The 23,823-nt window shown below is 39.2% G+C and overlaps 1 protein-coding gene and 1 long non-coding RNA gene across 5 annotated transcripts in view; one reads left to right on the forward strand and one right to left on the reverse strand.

Moving 5' to 3' along the window:
• Positions 1-6,424: 6,424 nt before the first annotated feature.
• RGS20 (regulator of G protein signaling 20) overlaps positions 6,425-23,823 on the reverse strand; it is a 45,354-nt gene continuing 27,955 nt past the window's right edge. For all 3 annotated transcript variants that reach the window (XM_005443232.4, XM_055704364.1, XM_055704365.1), the window contains 4 exons: positions 13,883-14,031; positions 9,688-9,774; positions 8,576-8,810; positions 6,425-7,341 (listed from right to left, as the gene is read on the reverse strand). In XM_005443232.4, the coding sequence (XP_005443289.2) occupies positions 7,153-7,341; positions 8,576-8,810; positions 9,688-9,774; positions 13,883-14,031 (660 nt within the window). In that variant the 3' untranslated portion in view covers positions 6,425-7,152. The remainder of the gene's footprint in view (positions 7,342-8,575; positions 8,811-9,687; positions 9,775-13,882; positions 14,032-23,823) is intronic.
• On the forward strand, positions 8,807-22,787 carry LOC114016924 (uncharacterized). Of its 2 annotated transcripts, none has more exons than XR_003561699.2 (3): positions 8,807-13,659; positions 13,861-14,057; positions 14,807-22,787. It is a non-coding gene; the product is annotated as an uncharacterized LOC114016924 (long non-coding RNA). The 2 variants fall into 2 exon arrangements; XR_003561698.2 differs by having other exon boundaries at positions 15,457-22,787.

The following is a 23,823-nucleotide window of genomic DNA, read 5'->3' on the forward strand; positions in this document are numbered from 1 at the left end:
CAATTTAGTTAACTAGTTTGTACGTACTGTTTCCAAATTAGGACTAAATTTGGGGTCATGGGGTTTGGAAATTTATTAAGCGTGCAGTGATTGGTTAAGCTTGTTTATGTAACGGGTTTAGATCAATGCAATATATTTTATTGCCCAAAGCACGTGGTTTGCATTCTATCAGTAGGTATTATTTCTAAGAATGTCTTAAAATAGTCAGTTAAGTCTGATTTGACTGTTCAGTTTTGTTTAACGTGCTTGACAAGCAACTTTGGTTTAGACTTTGTAAATAAGCAAACTAATTCATCACAATATTAACTAGCTGAGGAGGTGATATTAAATTCACTTCATATAAAGGACATTAATTTTGTTCATTAACTGAATTTTGACATGTAGAGTATCTGATGTCAATCATAGACCTGCCGGTGAGAATAAATTAGTAAAGTTACGGTCTTTTCCAGATGTGGAATGATATAAATACTGCTTTGTTAGAGCCTGCTTTTTAACAGTGCACATGTTTAGAAGTATTTTCAAACCCACTTTCTAGGAAAAACATGTCAACATCTTTAGGAGAGATTAAATTCTTTCATTACATTATAATTCATCAGAGCTGGGGGCTGAGGTCTATCCTGACAATGTAAGAGGATTCATGAAGGGAAGAGTATGTGCGATTCCTGGAGAATAAATTCCTTGACTGTAAAGGAAACCCAAGGTTTTCTATGTTGAATGTTTTTTGCATGATAGTGGCGGTCGTAACAAACGAGTTGGAAATAGTATGATGACACTTGAGCTTTGCGAGACAAGAAATGTTTGGTAAATACTTTATAGAGCAAGCTTTTCTGGTCAGCCTGTGCTAGGAAGGAAAAGTGGCTTTTTTTGCTGAAAGGAAAAATGATTAAACTGGAAGTTTAGTTACAAAAATTTTTAAACAGAAAATTGTTCAGTATTTAAAGTTTCTTGCATAACTTTATAAAATTAAATGTAAACTCAATTTATTTTATATTAATGCTCAAATTCAGAAAAGATTTTTTTTTATGAACAGAATGGGTTTATTTTCATCTATGTGTAGGTCCTTTGGCAGGATTACTTCTTCAGAGTTAACTTAAAGATGCATAATTGGTTTTGTTTTTTTTTTTTCAAGTTTAAGATGGCAACAAACTAATGACAGACGTTTAATACCAATTACAGTGCTTTGTTCGGGGACCTTTCTGAAGGAACAAGTCCAAAAAATTGTGTTAGAAGTGATTGTAAATTGGGTACAAAGTAAACTTAAATTTCCACTGCTGTTCACCGCATGTATACAGGGCAGGCACAGCTTGGTTTGCATGTCCTTTAGTTTTTATGCCTGATTGTGACGTTTAAGAGAATTACCTTTTGAGAAAATACAGTAATTGTCTTTCTGTACTTACAGATTATATCTGGGATTGATTAAAAGAACTAGAACTGCGATAGTGCTTTCTGTGATGCAGGTGTGTCCAAGTAGTTCAACTAAAATGTTGTTTCACTTACTGTTATCTTATGGCTGGGCAACATCCTTCACCATTTCTGTCTTCTTTCCCCAAGGTAAAAACAACAGTTTATCCAGAAAAGATTGTAGGTGCCTAAATTCTATTCATGCTGCATTTTGATTACCCGAATCCACAAATAAAACTGCCTGGTAGTGAGTTTTGGATGCATCTCTGTTGAACAGGTGCTTCAGTTTTCCCAGTTGTCTGAAATTGCCCTCCCCTGTTGGAGAGGATGCAAAGTCTGAACTGATCTCATTTTCCCCAGCTGGCTGACTTACCTACTGAGCTGCAGTTGTGCTATAACTGATCCAGTATATTGGGATATTTTATGTAGTGAAATGTGCTGGCAGAACTGGTCATGAATCTCTCCCTTCCAAATTTTTTTCCAATTCCAAAAAAGCAGATTTGTTTATTACCTTTGTGGACATTTGAATCCTCTCAGATTAAAAGAGAGACTGGAACAAAGTTGCCTTACAATTTAAGCTAGTTTTTACACTACTCTAGTGGAGAAAAAAAGGGAGCCATGTTCCTTTTAAAGTGTGTGTGTGTGTTTAGATCTTTAAGGATGCCATTTTCTGTAAGGAAGGTTAGGGGTTTCTGCTGCTCAGAAAACACAGCTTCTGGATCCTTCATTAGAAGGCATTTCCTCATACATAATTCTGTTAAAATGCAGATTTTCTTCTGAGCCAGTTAAAATACCTCACACTCAGTGATTCTTTTCGGCTTTGAGCAGAAGGTAAATACCTGCTCAATGATCTTGGCTTTTGTGAATCCCACTTTGAAGCCCTATTGCACTTTCCAAGCATTGCAAAAGGAAGTGCCTTGCTGAGGTCAGGATTCCACTTGTGGTTACGTGTCAATTTTAAATGGAAATGTACAACCCATACCAGCTTAGGTAGAACTAAAATTCATCAACAGGAAGTCCTCATTCTACAAAAAGTGGTTGTCTTACCTTCAAAGGCATGCCTTTTGAAATAGATCATTAGCAGTCATTCATATAAATAAACCTGAGGAGATTTACCTCAAAGTACAATTTCATACAGTTGTGTATTAGCTTTTATTCCACTAGATCATCATTCGTTTGGAATTGTTTTACTATTTTAAAAGGTTTGGGATTAATCTAGTTACAACATTAATATAGAAAATCTTCGTTAATGTCATTGAAATGATACTGATACCTTTCATGGCAGATGATGTGTTACTAAGGACTCTTTAGAGCAAACTTGTTTAAAAGCTACTTCACATTGTAATAGTCTTTCTCATCACTTTCTCTTTTTCAGATACGCTTTTTAATCAGAAAGTGCATGAGTACATGATGTTTGTGTGATAAATTTTCATCTATCTTTATATAGCATAACGCTTCAGGGGATATATATTTTTTTTTCTTCATTTGTATTGTGCTAATGACTTTGGAATTTAAAGGTCAGTGTAAAACACAATGTGTTGGCTGAAGGAGCCCATGCAATTTTAATACTGCTTAGCAGGCTGGTGAAAAGAGCAGCCTTTAACAGTATGCATGTTCTGCGGGAGTTAGTGATTTGTGAAGTGCAGACATTGAGGAAAGAATACCAGTGGAATGGGAAGTTGTTAGAGCTTAATGATATCCTGCAGTTAGATAAATACCAAGACAAACCAACCATGCTTATTTTCAAACTAGGATAAGTCGATTTTGTGATAATTTCTTACTTGATGAATTATAAATAATATCTTGTGTCAATAATGATTATTTTCTCCTTCTGTTCATGTAATAGCTTGTCTATAGTTACTTTTCCTTTTCAGTGCAACTTACTATATCCCTGGGAAAAGTTTGTGCATAATGAGCAAGTATATAGTAATGAAATATAGTTAAAAATCTGTCTTCTGTGCAGGTGGGTGTTTGTTTTCCTCTTTTTTTTTAAAAAAAAATAATTTTTCGCTCCTCCTTCAATTAAATGCAGCACATTAAACAGCCTCAAAATAACAAGATGTTTAGAGGGGTTGTTTGTTTGGGTTTTTTAAGAGATGCTCCCAGGGTAAGTAGGGACCAGCATTCTGCTATTGGTGTTGGGTATAAGTTTAAATGCAAAACACAGCATTAAAATGTGTTTTCAGGAAAGATGCACATTGCAAATGTCAGCGTATTGTAATGCCAAAGTGAAAGGAAAACTACCTAGAGAATTTTAATTGCTTAGAAGTTGTGGCACATGGAAAATAAGCTTAGAAATTATTATTTTCTTCTTTTAATAATCTGAAGCCTAGACCTCTCAAACCAGTGTAGTTTTTCTCTCCCTTCTAATTTCATTGCAGAAATGGTTTTCTTCCTTTTTCTTGCAGAATAATAGAATATAGTGTTTGATATAAAGTACAAGTGTTTGGTCTGCCTTCCATCTCTTAATGAGGTATCTTTGCTGGGAAGAGAGATAGCTTAAAAGAAATGAAATTCTCCATTTCATGAAATGACACACTTTGAACTTTTTTTGATATGTGTGTCTGATCTTTCCAGCAGGCTGAATTTGACCTAATTAAACTTACTTTGTAAACTTAGAGTTTTAGAGCACTCTTGTCGGCCCTGACTGAGACAAGTACAGCATGGTCAGTTTGACTGCGAGCTCCCCATGAATGCCACCTTATTGATAGATCTAGTTTGTTTTGTTGAAGTTACGACCTATATTGTCATACTTTATATATGAAATGATATTGTTAGTGCTTTGGGTAAGTTTACTAGAAATTCAGCTGAGATAACTGGTGTTCATACATTAAGCAGTTCTGACCACTAACTGGACCGTGTCATAAGTATGTTTGTAGAAGGGCTCCCTCTTAACTTAGTCCTCCAGTGTTGTGCTACAGAGGGAAAAAGCACTTTGATTTGCTGTCTCTCATAGGTTTTTTGGTTTACTTTTTTGTGGTGTCATGTTGAATAATGTTTTGGTTTTGGAAGGAGATGACGGAAACTGGACCATAGGTATTGTTAACTTACAGTGTATCTGGTCTTCTCCTGTGGTGCTGTGTAATGAAAAATCTCACCATTATTTGTTTAATAACATGAATGCAGTAAGAGGAGAGCATGTCTCCTGTTGAGGGCATTGAGGAAACAATTAAATTGGTCTCCTAAATCCTGCCTTGTTATTCCCATTTCTATTTTTCAGAGAAAGCCCCCATTTTCTGCTTTTCATAGTACTGGAATTAGGCAAAGAGTAGATTTTAGAAAGGCTACGTACAGTAAATGTTACTGAAGTATGACTGTCTAATTCTTTCCTTCAGGGGTATTTTTTGCCTTTCTTTCTTTCTTTTGTCTTTCTGTGTCCTTTTCCTACCTGTATGTGTCATTTGGTTCATGTAAATAAGTGTGCAGGAAAAAAATACAATTCAATGGAAGTCTACTATAAACTCCAAAGTTTAATGTAGTGGAATTAATGTAGTGAATCTTGTAACTTGAAATAAAGAAGTTACTCTAATAACAGGTCTACACATAGTTTACAAATGAGAGCAGTAGATGTTGTCTGCCTTGACCTCAGCAAGGCTTTGGACACTGTCTCCCATAACACCCTCATAGGTGAACTGAGGCAGTGTGGGTTAGATGGGTGGACAGTGAGGTGGGTTGAGAACTGGCTGATGGCAGAGCTCAGAGGGCTGTGATCAGCAGCACAGAGCCTTGCTGGAGGCCTGTAGCTGGCGGTGTGTCCCAGGGGGTCAGTGCTGGGTCCAGTCCTGTCCAATTTATTCATCAATTCCCTGGATGAAGGGACAGAGTGTGTCCTCAGCAAGTTTGCTGATGATACAGAACTGGGAGGAGTGGCTGACACACCAGCAGGCTGTGCTGCCATTCAACGAGACCTGGACAGGCTGGAGAGCTGCACGGAGGGGAACATCATGAAGTTCAACAAAGGCGAGTGTGAGGTCCTGCACCTGGGGAGGAACAACCCCACGCACCAGTACAGGCTAGGGGTGACCTTCTGGAAGGCAGCTCTGCGGAGAAGGACCTGGGAGTCCTGGTGGACAGCAATCTGGCCATGAGCCAGCAGTGTGCCCTGGTGACCAAGGAGGCCAATGGGATCCTGGGGTGCATCAGGAGGAGTGTGGCAGCAGGTCAAGGGAGGTTGTCCTCCCCCTCTGCTCTGCCCTGGTGAGGCCCCATCTGGAGTGCTGTGTCCAGTGCTGGGCTCCCCAGTTCAGGGGAGACAGGGAACTGCTGGAGAGGGCCCAGCAGAGGGTTACAAAGATGGTGGGACTTCTGAGGAAGGGCTGAGAGGAGATAGTATCAACGTTTGGCATGCAGAAGAGACGACAGAGAAGATCTTATTGATGCCTACAAATATCTTAAGCATGGGTGTCAAGAGGACGGGACCAGATTCTTTTTAGTGGTGCCCAGCAACAGGACAGGGCAACAGGCACAAACTGAAGTGCAAGAAGCTCTATCTGAATATGAGGAAGAACTTCGCTTTGAGGGTGACAGAGCCCTGGCACAGGCTGCCCAGAGAGGCTGTGGAGTCTCCTTCTCTGGAGACGTTCAAAACCTGCCTGGACGTGGCTCTGTGCAACCTGCTGTAGGTGAACCTGCTTTAGCAGGGGCTGGACTGGATGATCTCCAGAGGTGCCTTCCAACCCTGACTGTTCTGTGATTCTGTGGATTCAACTTTACTGTCTTCCTAGTATCTCCTGTGATTACTGCTTTTGAGATATGACCAGAAATTAAATGTAAATCTTTGGGGATACTGTAAATGAACATTGGTTTATTAGTGGATAAAGCTGTTCCTTTTCTTTGGGACAGGCTGAATAGTTCCAGCTTCCTTCTGTTGGCGATAAAATTATCTGTAATAGAAACCTTACAAGATTGTCGGGTAACAGGAGAATTTAATATGTACAAAACAAAGGTGGTTGATACTGGCATCCTCTCGGGAATGAATAGTGCAGGGTTTTTACATCTACCTACTGAGGGAAGAGAAGAAATGTGAGAATTCTTGTGCTTTATTTAGGAATTTAAATGCCCACAGTCGTCTTCCTCTTAAGTAAATACTTTATAAACATCAACGATATGAACTTAAAAATGCTTTTAGCAGACTCTAGTAGTAAAATAACAATTCTTCAGCAAAAGATTTTTATAGGCAGCATTATTTCAACCATTAGCTTTCATAAACTTGAAATTGCCACGCTTATTCCCAGTAGCGCACCATATACATTAAATATACCAAGACAAGTGGAGTGCACCTGTGCCAGGTACAGTACATGAAACTTTGTCTAGTGTAACCCAGATATTGACAGTACTGTTTTTACTTTGGTTACAGTGTGGATGGGGCAACTGGTTTGGTTTCCAAGAAAATTCTAACGCTCCACTTTAAATTTAGTTTTCATGCCCAGTTGGCATTTGTACCTCAGATGTATGTCGTAATGGATTTGCATCCAAGTTGCCTGCTGTGTTTGAAAAAATACTGCGTTTTTCTGAATAACAATGTTTTCTTTTCGTTTTCTTCATTCTCTTTTGCAAAGTAACACTGAGTTTGATCAGGAACTGTAGTTGGCTGATTGTGTCGGAGCCTTGTGTGGCTTTAAATCATTCAGTCTGTAGTAAAATTTGCCTGAGTTGTTTTCAGGTAAATATCTGATTAACTCTGTGTTCCCTGTGGATTGGTGTAACCCAGAGTTCCGTCTGTTTTAAAATAAATACACTTAAGAAAAGAATCTATGCTTCAATGGATTTTTCAGATAAGGACTGAAGCAAGTCCTTATAAATAGCAGAGTTCATAAACCGTGGGTAGGAGTCTCTGTGCATTAAGGTATAAATTTGAAGCTGTGCGTCATCGAAGGTATGTTGTGAGGGTTCCAGCATATTTCGGTTAATAACTTCTCTTACTCTGGAGTCCAGACTGACCTGTGCATTAAAATAGAATGTCACATAAGTAATAGTGGAGAATAGTACACATGAGTTTTCAGGATTGTTGGTTGAAAAAGCAGTCTTTTTAAACCATTTCAGCTGTTTTTCAAGAGTGTAAAAACTGCTAAACATACTTAGGCAAAAAATGACTGTGTTGAAATTTGGAAATAGTAATATCTTGAGTATGGACAGAGAAATGTTCTTACTGAGGTGAGCTTGCTCAACCAAGGCTGCCTGCAGCCCCGCGGTTACAGACACCTGAGACTGGCAGGCTGTCTCCAGACCCGCTTCCTGCTCTGTAGGAGAGAGGATTTGTAATTTTTTGTGACAGTTTGTTTCCTTGGGAGTTAGTGCTGTTGTAAAGAGACTGAATTTGGAGTAAGCAGTATGATGCCAGACAGAAAATGTAACCTGGGAAGCTGTCACTTAATCGGGATCCTGTTAAAAACCAGGGTGAATCAATGGGAACCACTGGTATGGCTGTATAATGATTGCATACAACATACAAGTAATGTCTTTTTTCTTTTTTTTTTTTTTTTTTTTTTCTGTAAAGCTCTAGTGCCTGTAGAAAAATATTAGTATTACTGGAATAGACTGATTAAGATTTAAACAGCATTTTTATAAGTACATAAGTATAGCTTGCCCCACAAACTATTAAGTTTGACTTTTGGAAGGATATTGGAAGGTTTAAAATTCCAGCCTACTTGGCAGGATTATATTCAAACTGAACTGAGGTGTCTTCAAAACTTGATGTGTTTGCTAACAACAAAGTGACAAGTATTTTTGAAAATTTTCAGGAAGTCAGTGTGTGTGTTCTGTGACATATTTTGTCAGCTGCTCTTTGAGCAATTTTGAGCTTTGCAGATAACACTGTTTGTGGTTTCTGTGCTTTTGGAGAGACGTGTAACACCCCCTTCCTAGTGCAAAGAAAAAAACTGCTTTGTCCAACAAGTAAAATTTAAGTTGAGCAAGGATAGAGTGATCACCTGTATAGTTGTGCCTCAAACTAAGGAGTTCACATCAGCATGCCAGGGTAGCATAGGAGAAGCTTTCTTCCAGCCAGTGGAAGTAGCGTTGACCATCTCACCTCAACAATGGGTCTGCCTTTTTCTCCTAAATCTCTACTTGATGGCGGTGGAATGGGGTGGGGGGAGGGGGGAGGAAGTTCTCCCTGAGTATTGTTGTAGCTTTAAACACACATTAGAACTAACTGTTGGGGAAAGTAATATACCTCTTTTGGAGAAAGGATAGAAATATAATCTTCATAAATTAGTCTTGCTTTTTCTTCAATGACACTTTTGTTGGATTCTTGTTTTAGTTCCTCGCAGGCCATCCAGAAAAGCATGTTTTCCTCGCTGAATTCTGTTCGTAGAAACTCACGAAAAGCATTTCTGCCAGCTGGAGTAAGCATCAATTTATCAAATGATTGAGCCCAGCCATTGACTTCTTCAAGAGTAGGGGCAGGGCTTCAGGCAGGAGAGAACAAGAGAGAAATGAACGATTGTTACTCGGACTGTGTGCAAGTGGCAGGAGGCATCTGCCATCACAATGGCACAAAATCACAGGGTTCACAGGGCTGCAATTCCTTGCCAGGACTACCCGAGTGCAAACTCTAGTAAACATATTTGTAAGGTGCCTTTTGAAAGTGTGCTTATTAAAAGCTCAGATGCAGATGATTGCCAGCACTTTGGTGCAGGGATTGAAGTTTACTCTCAAAGTAACTGCAACAAAGAAGTCCCTCTGCAACAACTATTTGTTGTTTTTTGTGTGTATATATATATATATATATAAAATTTTGTCTATACCTCGTAGTTCTTGTTGAATTATTGTTAAAAATTGAATGAAAATATGTAGAAAGAAGCCATGATTCAAACCTCATAAAAGGTACTCTTCTGTCTATTACAGTTTTACAAGTGCTGCTACCTGTTTGAGCAATTCTGAAGAGACAGTTGCTTGACTCTTGGGAGGATCTGAGCTCCTCTCTATTATTTTTACAAGGCTGAGCATTGCCAATTAGCTTCATTACACAGTTGCTGTGTGGGAACAGGATGTATTTAAAAATTATTTCAGATAAAATGGAGGCTGTGTTTACAATGCTCTTTTTGATCTGCCATGTTATGAAAGTGGGGATGTGGATTTAGATGCTGCATATAAATAAGGTAAAAGATTATAGATCAGACCTTTGGTTCCTTAGGAGGTAAGAGACAAATGACTGCAAATTCAGCATAAATTGCAAACAGATAATAATAGTTATTTGATATTTCAGGTAATTCACTTTATTTAGTCTGATTTGTTGGGATTTGTTTCGTTTTATCTTGACAGAACACTTGGTAAATACCATACCTTTCCTCGCAGTTTGGAATACCCTCTGCTTGGAGTTCATGAGATGTTCTCCTTGCTCTCTCTTCATCTTGATTTCTAACAGTAAGACTGCAAGGTAGCAAACAAAATTTTAGCCAGCTTCATAGAGGAAAAGGCTGAATGTACAGCAGATGCTTTTCCTCTGATATTAAAAAAAAAAAATCAGCTAAAAGGACAGAAGCTAACAGTAGCCACATTACTCATAGTTATGCTCTGACATTAATTTTACAGTTGTATAAACCTGGAAAACTTTAATGTAGCTGAATGCTGTTCAGTAATGTATCATGTAGACTTTCTATACAGAGGTCATAAATTCATAGAATTTCTCAGGTTGGAAGGGACCCATAAAGATCATTGAGTCCAATTGTCTGTATGTATGTGTACGTGAGTATATCTGTATATATATATGGGGTATATATGTATACATGTGTACCTTACCAGATACCAAATCTATTCTCCATTGATACTTATTATACTGTGTATGCTCGATGGAATGTTTTAACTTAAGTTAGGCTTTATGCACTGGTTTTATGTGAGTTAGATGCTAAGGTTGGTTGGTTTGGGTTTGGTTTGTTTCCTCCTCACCCCCCCGCCCCCAGCTTCCCTATTTTTAATATCCATAGGGCACAATGAGGGCCAAGGCTGTGGGTTAGAGAGGTGATACCATGTTACAAGAAAGCCAGGGTTCAGAAGATGGAGCGCGGGTTTTAAGCAAGCCAGACACTTCTGTATGGGATGTTGGGAGCATAAGCATATTTCAGAGTTCAGATGTAGATACAGCCATTGTCTGGTAATTGATTGCAACTAAGGAAGTATTAGCATATGCTTCAAAATGTGAGGCCTGGAGCACAAAGAACAGATACATGGCTGCCGAATATTGTTTTGAGTATGTCTGACTGGAAATGAGTATTAGATTGTTTGTAGCATTACAATAAAGATAATGTCTTCTGCAGTCACTAGTAATCGCTGAGAGTTTTTCATGTCCCATGGAAGAGTAGCTGTCAACTTCTGTTGCTTTCATCACATGTTAGTTTAATTAACTCTAGTTTTTACAAATTCCTTTTGTAGTTGCAGATGATTTGTTTTCATTTGAGACTGGATTTGCGAGTATGCATACTTCTTTCTAGGGAATGGGGACTATGTTCCAGTTCGTAGGCTGTCATAGTTTAGTGAAAAATGCATGTGCACACACACACACATTCATACACTCTGTAAAGCTGCTTAAAATTTGTCAAGAGAAGGTCCTGGTGAATTATAACCTGTAATTTATATGAAATAGGTCCTCCAGCTGATACAATGCAATACAGTTGTTATAACTTGTAGGAAAATATAAATGTTTCTTCATTTGTATCGTGTCTGTCTTTAATGCTAATGTTGTAACAGTTTTGTTGCCTTAATTCTTAAGAATCTCATTTATCTGTAGTAAGGCTTTTTGTTGATCCAGTTGATTTTTCTGTCCTTTCTGCCTTCTGTACTTTTGACTTTGCCTTACTTCCAGCCTTACTATTTACTGGTTATCTCCTTCTCTTGTTTTCTCTAGTGTTAGTCCATAATCTGCAGAGACCCGCTTTTCTGTTTGCCAAGGCAGTCCATGCATTGAAGAGGGAGGGAAGCTTTCTAATACAGAGAGCAGATAATTGCAAACGCTTTTTTTTTCTTTTTTCTGCAACATCTGAAGCATACATTCAAACCAATGAAGTATTTCAGTTCACCTTTTCAGATAAAAATGGTAGTTAATGTTAGTTCTCTATTCTTTTGAGGTGTATAGGTCTCAATCCTTTACTACACTTTTTACCAGCGGCCTTTTTTAATATGAAAAGTAATTCATTACATATTCCTCACACACAGACAAGAAGTGATATGCTTGTCAGAGTTACTTTTGGATTGAGGGGAACCAACAGATCCAACAGAAAGGATTATAGTCTTCATAGGGTAATGCACAAAAGGGGAAAAAGAGAAAAGAAATAACGAACGCTTTCTTAAGAGAACATGCCGTGCCTCAGAAAATGACTTGCAGGCAGACTCTTTCCCTAGAAATGTACAGGTAAACAGTAGAAAGGGACTAGTGCCAATACTGCATCTTCTCATGCTTCTTCTCAGGATCTGGAAGAGTAACATGCTGGAGGCTTGAGTTCTGGCTCGGAATGAGCACAGGTTCTGAGCATCCAGCTGAGAGACTCATTTCACCATTTTTTTTCATTCTGAATCTACTATTAAGAGTATGCTGATTATTGGATGTTCAGCAACTCAGCTGCATGACTCATGTAGACTGTTATTTTTGTTCCTATTCATAACTTTTCTGTTCAAAGTACTTGAGCTATTTTGAGGAAAGGCTGTATGAATAGGGAATATAAATAGCTTAATTACAGTTTGTTTTGCATTTCTTGTTACTAGAAAACAATTGTTCTCAAAAAAACCCCCACCAGAAAATACTTTAAAGCTCAAACAAGCTGCTCTGGTTTGGAGCCTGTACTGGTTTCCTAGATGATTCTGAAATGCAAATAGGAATTCTAAGCATCGTGAAATTTGTGTACTATCACATACCCTATGGAGTAAATTGCTCCCTTTGAATTGTTTGAATAGTGAGGTGCACAGAAAATGAGCATCCTGGAAAATAACAGGTAAAATGCTGCACTTTATCAGCAATTTAAAAGATAAAATGCAAATTTTATGTAATCAGTGGGATAAGCGCCTTATTTTTTTTTCCTTTTATGGAAAGATGTGTTGTTTGTGTAATGCAGCTCTAGACTGAGCCACTTGTGATTGCACTGGACAACTGTTCAGATGACACTGGAATTTGTATGGGATGCAAGGTAGCAAACTCTGATCCTGTACAGGCACAGTACTTAATGTCTTTTTAAGCTCTATCTTAGTTTGCCTCTAAGAACCTGCTGAAAAGGTAGGATCAGACCCAGAGTACTTAGCATCTTGCAAAAAAATTCCAAGCAGCCTGTTGTCCTTACAAAATACTCACTGTTTGCGTAAGGGAGGGCAGGATTGGGTATCTCTGCTTCTGATGAGCTGAGTACCGATAGCAAAGGAATGATCAGCCTGCTTTTCCCTTGCCTTCTAATGGTGTTCTCCAAAGCATTTGCTATCAGCTGCTGTTAGAAAAAAATAATGGTGGAATAGATTCCTAGCCTGGGCTGTCAGGTTATTTATGACTTCTTCCCTTCACCTCAGTGCCAGGTTTGCTTGCTATGAAGTGTTTATGTAGTGGATAGTGTATTTATAAGAAGCACTCAGCTTGCTGTCAAGTGTTTTGGTTGAACTCCTATGGGTGTTCAAGATATATATATATCTATTTCATCTATTTCAATGCAAGTTCTGGTCTTGCCCATTAATTAACACTTGGCCCCAAACGAATACAGGACTTCTGAGTATGGGAAGCTTTACTTCAGTTTTAAATCAAATTGCATGCATCTGGAGGAGCTGGTAAGAGAGAGAAGGTGAACACATCACTAATTTACGGGATCAGGTGATTTCTTTTCCTATTTTTGCTTTGCTTTCCTGATAAATTTTCCTCCTTAACATCTTGTAACGGGAGTTCTTCTGAATTATTTCTGCTTAACTCCTCTTCTTCAGCAAATACAATGTTTAAAGTCGCTGATCCTAAGGATTAACTTCATATGAGTTGCAGGTGCTGTGAGTTGGCAACACTAATTAATAACAACAGATCCAGTTGCCTTTGAAACAAAACAACAGTGCTGGGCATGTGGTTATTCATTTTCCAGCATACACATTCTTCCACCTTCTCCGAACTCCATTTAACACAGACTGTGCTGCTTGTTAAGTCCCAGTTCTAAATCTAAAGCTGTGACATATTCTGGTATTGCTTTCAGTTTTTAGTGGAAGCCCTGGTGAAGCTCAAGGCTCAGGAGAAGCAGTCATGCACGGAACAGACCTTCCATTACACAGTATTGACAACAAAACTACAGCGGAGTTACTGTACAGGTATTTTCTTAAAAATCTGTTATTTCAATGGCAGGGAAAAAAAAAGAAATAATTAGTAAACTGGAATAGAAAGTTGTGTCTAGCACTAGGGCACAGTCATCTTTTAGTCCCAGATCTGCAGAATTACCCAGGTGGTTTGTTTGGCTTATGTTGTCGTATACGCTGGCTATTGCCTCCCTCCCCTGCTATTCTCTTCCCCAGAGGCTTGAATGAGAGGGGTTACCATGAGCAGCTGCAGCAACAGCACCAACAGAAGCAGCAGGCATTGGACCCTCGATTTCCTGTGCTGTGCTGAGCCTGTGCTGTGCCTGGGGTCTCCTGGGTCGTAGACATCTGCCGTTTGCGCATCTCCATCCGCTCTGATCCCATGGGCTGCAAGACAGCGAGAGGAGGAGGAAGTAAGAAACATCTCTCTTTTTCCTTTTGTTTGCTTTAAAAGTCTTCCCAAGCAGTGCTGAAGGCCACAGCTCCAAAGGAACTGAAAGCCTAAATGCTTCATTTCCCACACCCCTGCTTACCCCCAGAAGCTCTTAGGTGTTGAATCCTTTGGAAGATTCACTCATTCTATTTTAAGCACTGCAATGGAAGGCAAAGGGCTAATGAATTCTGCGTGTAGGTGGGTTACAAGGAAAGAGTGGTGATGCAGAGAGCAAAAGGGGTCTCGGAGATGCAGCTTTTAGTACAGTGGTATATAAGGTCAGGAGCTGAAAAAGATTTCCTGAGGTTTTGACTTCGAGGCGAGTCCTAAAGAAAATGGTACAGAACAGAGGTAGGTAGAGCCTCTCCTTCCCTCTTCCCTTTTCCCCGATTAGCCAATGCACAGGCTTAGTGATGCTTGAGACACTTGAGCCCTCCTGAAAATCTGCCCTTTGGTGAGTATTGAGGATGTCTCAAGCCTGCTTGTTGCCCTGTAGCAAAGGGGAAAGGCCAGTGCTTACCTGTCCATTACAGGTCTGACTGCCACAGGTTTTTTAAATGTTTTCCTCTTAAGGAGGAATCAAGTGCTTCTTCATTAGTAATTCATCATTTTCACAGAAAACACACAACTGGACATTAACATGCAGGTTTTTGGTCACCTCTTGCAACTGAAGACAGCATGAAACAATTTTTGGTGGAAGCACTTGTTGTGGTTTTTGCACTGTTTTAGGAAACCTTTTTGGAGCTTGAATTCTGCAGGTTGTGCAGAGAAGTGGTGTTAATGAAATGACAAGTCCCCTTGAAGTTCCTGTCCCTTCCTGAGCTATCTCTCTCTGAGCTTCAGACTTGCTCTACAGCACTTCATCATGCTCTCCCTATTATGCTGAGGGTAGTATCGTATCGAAGTGACAGATGTCTTTTACACATGAAATGCCAGCTTGTACAAAGATGAGTATGTCTGTCTTCATTTTGATTGTATTTGATTTTTGGATACATAACTAATCATCCTCCTATGTCATGAGATCCCTTTGTGTGTAGGTTTTTTTCAGGTTGCTAAACCTTCTTTTGAGGCCATGACAACTGTAGGGGAACTAGCTGCTGCTAATTTTGAGTTCTTTTTTTAATTGATAATCAATCGAATGCTAGACTTGAAACATAATCTGATGAAATGAATACTGGAGGGTTAAAAGTTGCCTTCCTTTCTAAAATGTTCAGCCAGGTTTAGGAAATGCTATTGTTATAATTTGAGGGAGAATGCACAGAAGTTGTCATGGACTTGAAAGAAGTGTCAGGAGGAGAAAGGAGATTATTGCAGCAGAGTGCAGCATTAAATTTTGCTGGATTTTTTTTTAATGTTGAATTTGTTTCTTTCTTATACAGATTAATAGTTTTCAGTTTGGTGGGAACCACCCACTCTCCCGAGAGAAAAATGCATGACATGCTGAGCAGAAGATGCACCTGTTTTGCAGGAGGAATATAAGAACAACAATACAGATAGAAATTATAACTCATTTTGTAACTCTGTAGACCTAATCTGACAAGCAATGCCTACATGCCCAGAAATAGAAAATCAGGAAAAGAACACAGCTTCCAAAAACCCCACAACCTTTCTTGTTTCAAAATGTGGAAGAATAAACATGAGATGTACAATACATTTGTAGATGCAGATTTCTTCAGAGTTTCAGATTCACAGGAAGAGAATGAAGCCCTAACTATTAATTTCCTTCCAGGTACCTATACTTTTTTTAAATAGAGCATCTTCATACTTCAATTAGAAAGTCATAGTATATAAAGCATTATTGGAATGATAATTTATCTAACAATATTTCAGGTTGCTTTGGACAGTGAGCAATTATTACTCATTTGAAAAGTGTAACTTGGTTTCAGATGTGTGGTTTATGTACCCTAATCCATCCGCTCTTACTTTTGAGATGTGTTATGTGGATAGTTCACACATATCTCTAGTCCATATTACAGTTGAACTGATGGTGGCCTGAGTAGAGAGCTTGGTTCCTGTTGTTTGCTTTTTTCCAAGGAGAACAGTAAAGGACAGCAGAAGTAGGAAGAATACACTCTTCCTCCCCACCTCATCCCACCGTGATTTAATTCAAGAGATCCTTCTGGATGCATTGTTACAATTTCAGGTTCTTCAGTATTGTTCTTTGACATCTTTAATGAAAGGGAAGAGTATGTAAGCAGCTGTATGGCAAAAACTGCCCAGCAGCATTGTGTCTTTGTTTCACTTTGAACCATACACCTCACTTAGTTTTCTGGTACTATAGGCTTTTATGAATGTTCATCATTGCATTTTCATTTTTATTTGGCAGATGTATGCCAACTTTCTCATTGAATAGCCAAGTAGGTTATGGTCATTTGCGATGAATATTTTTTTGAAGATATTTTTAGCAGACAAAGCATGCTTTAATGATGGCAAAGCTGTATTGGAGTAATGGGAGATAAGAGAAAGAGGACTGGAATATACCTGTTGGCTTAAAGACAGCCCAGACTTTTGAATTGGAGCTGTTTAGTGATTATCATGCACGTATTCCCTGTGGCCGTGGACAGACACTTTGTACATTTGAAAGAAGTGGATCACAAACTAATTTGGATGTGACTTTCTGTGGTGTATCAGCAGGAATATTGTGGTTAGATACAAGAAGGAATTTACTCCTCTGTGGAAGTACTACGGGTATCACTGTCCTGGTTTTGGCTGGCATAGAGTTAATTTTCTTCTTGGTAGCTGGTGCTGTGTTTTGGATTTGGTGTGAGAACAATGCTGATAACACACGGATGGTTTTTGTTGTTGCTGGGTAATGTTTACACTAAGTCAAACACTTTTCAGTCTCTCAGGCCCTGCCAGCCAGAGGGCTGGAGGGGCACAGGAACTTGGGAGGCGACACAGCCAGGACAGCTGGCCCCAACTGGCCGAAGGGATATTCCATACTATGGGATGTCATGCTGAGTGTATGAACTGGGGGGAAAGCTGGCCCAGGGCTGCTGATCTCTGCTCAGGGACTGGCTGGGCATCGGTCAGTGAGTGGTGAGCAGCTGGATTTTGCATCACTTGGTTTTTTTTCTCGCTTCCCTTTGGATTTTATTTCTCTCCCCTTCTCCCTCCTTTTAATTATAATTGTTGTTGTTGTTATTATTATTATTGTTTTGGGTTTTCCCCCTCCTATTTTATTTTCCTAAATTGTTCTTATCTCAACTCTCGAGTTTACATTCCTTTTCATTTCTCCTCCCCGTCCCTTGTGGAGGGGGCAGGGAGGAGGGGAGTGGGCATCTGTGTGGTACTTAATTCTGGCTGGGGTTAAACCACGACAATCACATTCCAAGAAAGATAAAGCATCTATCTAAAACCCTAACGGGATGTTTAGAAAGCATGACTTCCACAGAAAAAAATTGTAGAAGTTTGGCTTGTTAATCTAGAAAGGGGAACTGAGAAGCACATTGATCTTCTGATCAGTAAAACTTACGATGTTCTATTGTTCTCTATTTCTTTCAGAGATAAATGATGAGTTAGCTTGGACTAAATAAAAACCTAAGCTTGATTTTACAGGGTAGCAAGGTAGAGAGTGAGCAGTGGTGCAGGTTATTACGAAGTTGTAGAAACTCCTTTGGCACAGATATTATTAAGACCCATAAGACAAAAACATAGCAGGCTGGTCCAGGTTCACAGAACAAGTAATGAGTAAGTGATCCATTGCAGCAGTGTTTTTCTAACTTCATTCTTCCGTGCTTTTTAAAAATTTTTTTTTAATGTAGCTCTGGCTCTAAACCAAACTATCGTCAAGCACGTTCTATATACCTTTCTATCTGGATCAGTTCCTTTTAGCCACATAAAAATGATTAATCTGCAGGAGAAGTGGATGTCTTGCATTAAAAGTCTGGTTTTGTAGTTCATCCTCTAACAGAATTGCAAAATGAAGTTAAAATGTTCATGTTCGCAGCACAGTTTTTTGCAAATGTATATCCCATTCGTGATTGTACTGAGATTGTGTAATGCCAGACATGAGGCCTGAATGCACAGTAAGACATAGGCTCTGTCTTTTGTATGTATATTCACGGACATACACTGGCTTTCCAGATTGCTTTCAAAAAAAGATGTAATTTAAGAAAAAAAAAAAAAGGTAAACTAGAGAAACCCAAACCCTGCAATTTTGCAGCTGTGCATGGTGATCTAAGTTTATCATGAGCTCCGTATCTGCTGGTTTTGCTCTCCCAGAAACTGCTCCTTGGCTGGAATAGAAACAAAGGCACAGACACCAAGCTTGTGCAAGTCATCTAAGGGTTCATTTTTTTTAAAAAAAACCCAACAAAACCTTAAAAAGTATTAAGGCTATCAGAGTATGACTATGCACAGGGAAGTATAATGACCTTGGAAGGTGTATAGAAAAAAAGTCATAGAGATGAAGCAAGTTGTCTGAGATCATGCAGTGAGCCACTAATGGGATGCAAACAGAAAAGCCTTGTTTTACATATGTGTCTTTCTGCTACCTCTAGTGCATCCAGAATTCCGCTATGGGTCATTGAAGTTCTCCATCACACTTTGCTGCTGCTTGCTGCAGCCACCATAGCTGTGTAATGAGCCTTTCCAGACAACCGCTCGAATTACTGTTCTGGAGTTTGTACTGTGTGCAGGAATGCACAGTAGATTTATCAACAACCCCAGTGAATATTATTTGTAGGAATTTACACAATTCCTTGCTTCTTTACAGTACAACCCACATTAACAACTCTTTAAACAATTGCCTGACTCGCAGATCTGCAGGAATGGAGATGGCTATTTTTTTTGCCTTCGGTACACTTCAGATGCTCAGGGCAAAAAGGAGGGTTTTCTTAGACCTCCCTGTAAAAAGGTCTTCTGTTTGTATAATGTTACGGTTGTTAATTTGGGACATTGGATGGTCTGACTGGGTCATGCAGTAGATGTAAAACCAATTAGAAATTCTAGTGTCTGTGTTCTTTGCATCAATGATGACACTAACAGTATATATTAGTTGAAGAATTACTCACTTATGGCTTCTACTGCTATAGTACGTGGTACCAGTGATTGGTGACCTCTTCAAGTTTATTATCCCACAGTATGATGCCAAAGAGCTTCAACCCACTGTAATAAAAACCAGTGGAAGTGTGACTTAATTTTGCAAGAGGGCTTTCCTTATTTTCTAGATTGTTACTGTGGGTGATCAGGTTGTTTTAATAATGAAAAATATGAATCATCAACAGCATTTTGATCCAATAGCTTACCTTAAAGCTGTTAAAGGGAATGACATATGTTGGTACCTACATTTAGCTAAATATTTTTCTTTCCCTGTTCTAGTTAAGAACATATTCAGCAGACCCACAAGTGGTGGACCAGGGAAGTAGGGCAAGAGGCACACGTAATGTATATAGCTTCCTTGCCAGCTGATGCATTTCATAAGGAGCATAAGAGGTGTCCTAAACTTGTCCCATAACCTGACTGTGATGCTTAAATAATTATCTCTATGCTGAAATAATTATCTTTGTTTTGTTAAACAAGTAGAATGATATTGCAAAGAAATGCATGTACAGAGCTGGGCAGGGAAAATATTAGTTGTAGCAATCAGTTGGAAGACTCTGGGGCTCGAGGAGCCCTGAGGGCTAAAGTGTGTATAAAATCAAGGGTGATTCAGAGCTATTATTTGGCTGTAAAAGGAAACTATGCGTTCCTGAGGAAAACAAGGTGTACAGCCATCCTCCTATACCTGGTGCTGTCAGAGCACTCGCATATGACAGGAGACTGTTTTGTACTCTGGCATTGAAGCGGGAAAGAACCTGTGATTGAACTGGACAGAATCCTTCTCATGGGGAAATTTTATAATGCAGTTATAAAAAATGAATACACTAGGTGCATTTTCTGTAATCAACAGTGCAAATGTTCTTCCACCAGCTGATATATTCTGTTCCATGTTACCAGGTGCGCACTTTGAAAATGGCAGTCAGTAAATACAGCATGTTTTCACATCAGCCTCCCAGGAGAGTCACCTATTTCATCAGCTGACTCTGAAATAAAGCCAAGATGGAGGTGTTCTTTCTAAGGTTTTCGGTCTGCATGGCATGCAATTAGTATCTGGTTTAAAATGTTTTTTTTACTGGCCAGTGTCAGGTATTTTCTGTTTCATTTCCCTGGACAGTCAAATATCAAATATAAGTATGTCCATCAACAATGAAGATGCTTTCTTTGAAACATCAAGATCTCATTGTAATCAGAGAAAATTCCATCCTAGTTTTTATACATTCAATTTTGAAGTATTAATTCTGATTACATGTAGTGTGTGTCTTATTTTCAGCTGCTGAAAAACTACCTCACTTCACTATGACCGGTGAAGACAAGGGGATTTATACCACCTAGGGATGTGATCTGGTACTTGTATTTATGCTGCAGAGAAAAGTGACTTCATGTCTTGGGTTGGACTTAATACCAGGTGGTGCTAAGCAGAATTGTCTGAAATGCCTTTCTTCAAAATTTGTATAAATGTTTTGTTTAAAAATCCTCCTTCTGCTTCCTGAATGCATTTAGAAAGAAGGTTACAAACAGTGAGAGTTTTATTTTACCATTGAAAGTGACTTTTTCCATCACACTGAGAGAATGCAGAGGGTGAACATGTATCATTGTGCATAAACTATTTCCACTCTGATTGAATAGTTTTGTATTTATTCTTTGAGAGAACTCTTACTGGTTTGACTAGAAAGTAAATTTAGAGATGACTTTTTATTTTTTCCAAGGTAGTATGTTTAGGATTTTAGATATATTTCTTTAAGTAGTTAAATATTCAGACCTGTAAGGAGATGATCTCCTATTCTCTTTGAGGTCCTTGCAAGTTCAGGAAGACTAACATCTCACAGGTTCAAGCTCAAATACCTGCTCTGTTTTTGTTTAGTTTTTTTGTCACTCGGGTAGTCACACTGAGATCTAGTGCCTTCCTTCTTTAGGATTGAGGCAAGGTTATATTGTTTCTCCAAGGCAAGAGAGGAAGGTTCAGGAGGAGAATTTATTTCTAAGCCCCAGTGGAGGGATTCAGCCTAGTTTGTGACAGGTTTATCCCTTCATATGTCTGGATCTCAAAAACCTTGGATGCTCCCAGGTCTCTTGTTCTTGTTTAATTACTGTTAACTCCTTTACTAGGTTGCAGTACTACAAGGGAGATCCATACCCTAAAATCTGCATCATTGAGGAAGAATAAGAAAATAAAAAATTGCTTTTCTTTCCCTAAGGTTATCTCCTTCACACAAAAATGGAAATTTCACTGCTCTAAACTCCCTGTGCCTCCTTTATCTTCTCAGATTTCCAGATCTCTCAGAAGGTGCTATGATAATGAACAAATTGTGTGAGAACCCTCTGTGCTGGATGCTCGCTGCACCTTGCGAACTGGGGTCTGCCTTCTCTGTCCCCACCATCTGGAGCATCTACATGCCTTGTTTGACAATGGGTTGGAGAAGAAGACACAGGGGCTTTAAAAACTGGAGATGGGCCGCTGTCTTGTACTTGGTTTCTAAGGAATCCAAAAGTACTTTTAGCTACGGATGGAATGAGATGAGATACCTTTAACCAAAGGACTTCAGCCTCTACCATCACATAGTTTAACCCCAGCCTGGGTACAGTTTTAGCCAATTGTTGGATATAATGTGCGATGTCTCTCTCCATCCAGTTGTATCAGTTTGACTGCCCAAAGTAATGACAGCACTACCAAAGACCCTGTGTCTGCTTGGTGAGGGCTTGGGTAGCCGTAATTTAATAGAAAAAATACGACTCTGGTTCACGTGATAGGGAAGGACTAAAAGGTGCTATTCTGCTGATTGTTAGGTAGTCTCTGATTTTGCTAATACCAAGTTGCTGTGGGAAATCAAATCCTTGAACAAGACAGTCAGTGTCCAGGTGGCAACAGGAGTTTCTGTTGCAAAGGTTCTTGTGGTGGTGTTGGCTGGACCAGATTGAGACTCTCTGAATCGTGCTTTACTGCGCAGTTCTTACATCCAGCTGGTCCATGCTCCTTGCGACTGCTCCAGCAGACGCGTGATCCATCCCTTGTGATCATCTTGAGCTACATACAAAACATCTCCTAACTACCTAAATTCATACAAAAGACTCTGCTACATGATCATTTCCGCATCTGCAGGAAGTTTCTTCTGACTACTTACAATTGGCTGGCTACTTACAAGTCTCATCTGGCCACCTGCAATCTATGTAGAGTTGGATCAATTTTGCAGCCTTGGAGGCTCTGGAAGGGCCATATTCTCCACTCTGGATGTTAATCAGCACATTGAAACGTAAAGACAGTTGTCTAGGCACAGTGAGTCCTGCCTGAAGGAATCCAGAGAACTGTCCAGATCCCACACGGAGTGCACCAATTAGTCAGATAACTGGGAAAGGGGGGTAGGAGTTGAGTTGATCAGCTTGTCTCTTGTTTGCTCACTGTTTCGCATCAATCTAATGTAGTATCTATGCGGATGCTTAGGTGCATAATTTCTGGATCTCACAGAAAGAGAGAGGTCCTTCTCTAATGATAACAACAAATTTACTCCATTATAAAAATGTCTCTAAAAAGCAATGAACCAAAAGTAGAGGAAAAATAATGGCACGTGTTCTTGCTTCTTATCCACTAGATAGCATCTATGATTCATATAAAAAGTACACACTCATATTACTGAGTGCTAGTAAGTAAGTAAAAAAAAACGAAAAAAAAAAACCCCAAAACCAAAACCCAGGGACTTAAGCAAGCATCTGAAAAGCTACTTTTGACAAGAGTGGAAAAACTACTGTATGCCTTAAGAGTAATGCTGAGGTACTGGAACAAGTATGTCTGCCATACCTTTTCCTCTTCCTCTCCAAGGCATGCCTATCTGACATTCAGATTATGAGGCATTTCTGTATGTGACCTTATGAATGCAAAGGAGTGTGAAGGTCAGGAATGAAAATTATTTCCCTGGTTAAAAGCACCTCAGATAATACTTGGCTTAGTTGTAACATTTATAGTATTTGCTAATCTCTCAGTAGGAAGGTGGGCTACCAAGAAAATAGCTTCTCAAAGGAGGAATATTTAAAACCTAAGCCACAAATGTAAAATTTAAAAACAAAACCAAACCAAATAAAAAAAAACCCAAACACAAGAATACACAGAAGACTGTAGAAAATGATTTTATGCTTTTATCCTCATTTTATGCTAAAGCACAATGACATTTTCTCAGCTCAAAGTGCAAAGATTCTATTGCTTAAACATCACTACTTAGATATGATATTTCCTCCTTGTACACATTACAATCGGGCAGGTGTGCAAGCCTTAACTTGTCCTTAGGGCTGATTTGCATGGCCACAGCATGAAGCTTTTGCAGGAACTATACAGCCTGTGAAGCCCTGTGCTATAATGCTACCTGACAGCCAGTTGGAGTGAGCGCACAGATGTAGATCATCATAGTCCAATTATTTTTCAGTAAATACTTCAGGCCTGATCCAAACTCCATTAAAGCAATGAAAGCCAAATATTGGTTTCAGGGACCGTTAGGTGAGGTGGTGTAACTCTTGCAGTTGCTGCTTTCTCTTCAAATCCCTGCAATAACGATAACCAGTGAGTTGGAAGAAAAGAGATTCTGTCCTTATCTACTAATGTCATAAGAGGCTTGCAACTTGGGGTCAAGCTCCAAGTAATTCTCTGAATCTGTATTTTATTAATTTAGAAATACTTGGAGGAGCTGAGGAGCTGCAACATGCTCCCACTGAAGCCTGTG

Source organism: Falco cherrug, chromosome 3 (assembly GCF_023634085.1).
Source record: "Falco cherrug isolate bFalChe1 chromosome 3, bFalChe1.pri, whole genome shotgun sequence".
NCBI classification, from domain to species: Eukaryota; Metazoa; Chordata; class Aves; order Falconiformes; family Falconidae; genus Falco; species Falco cherrug.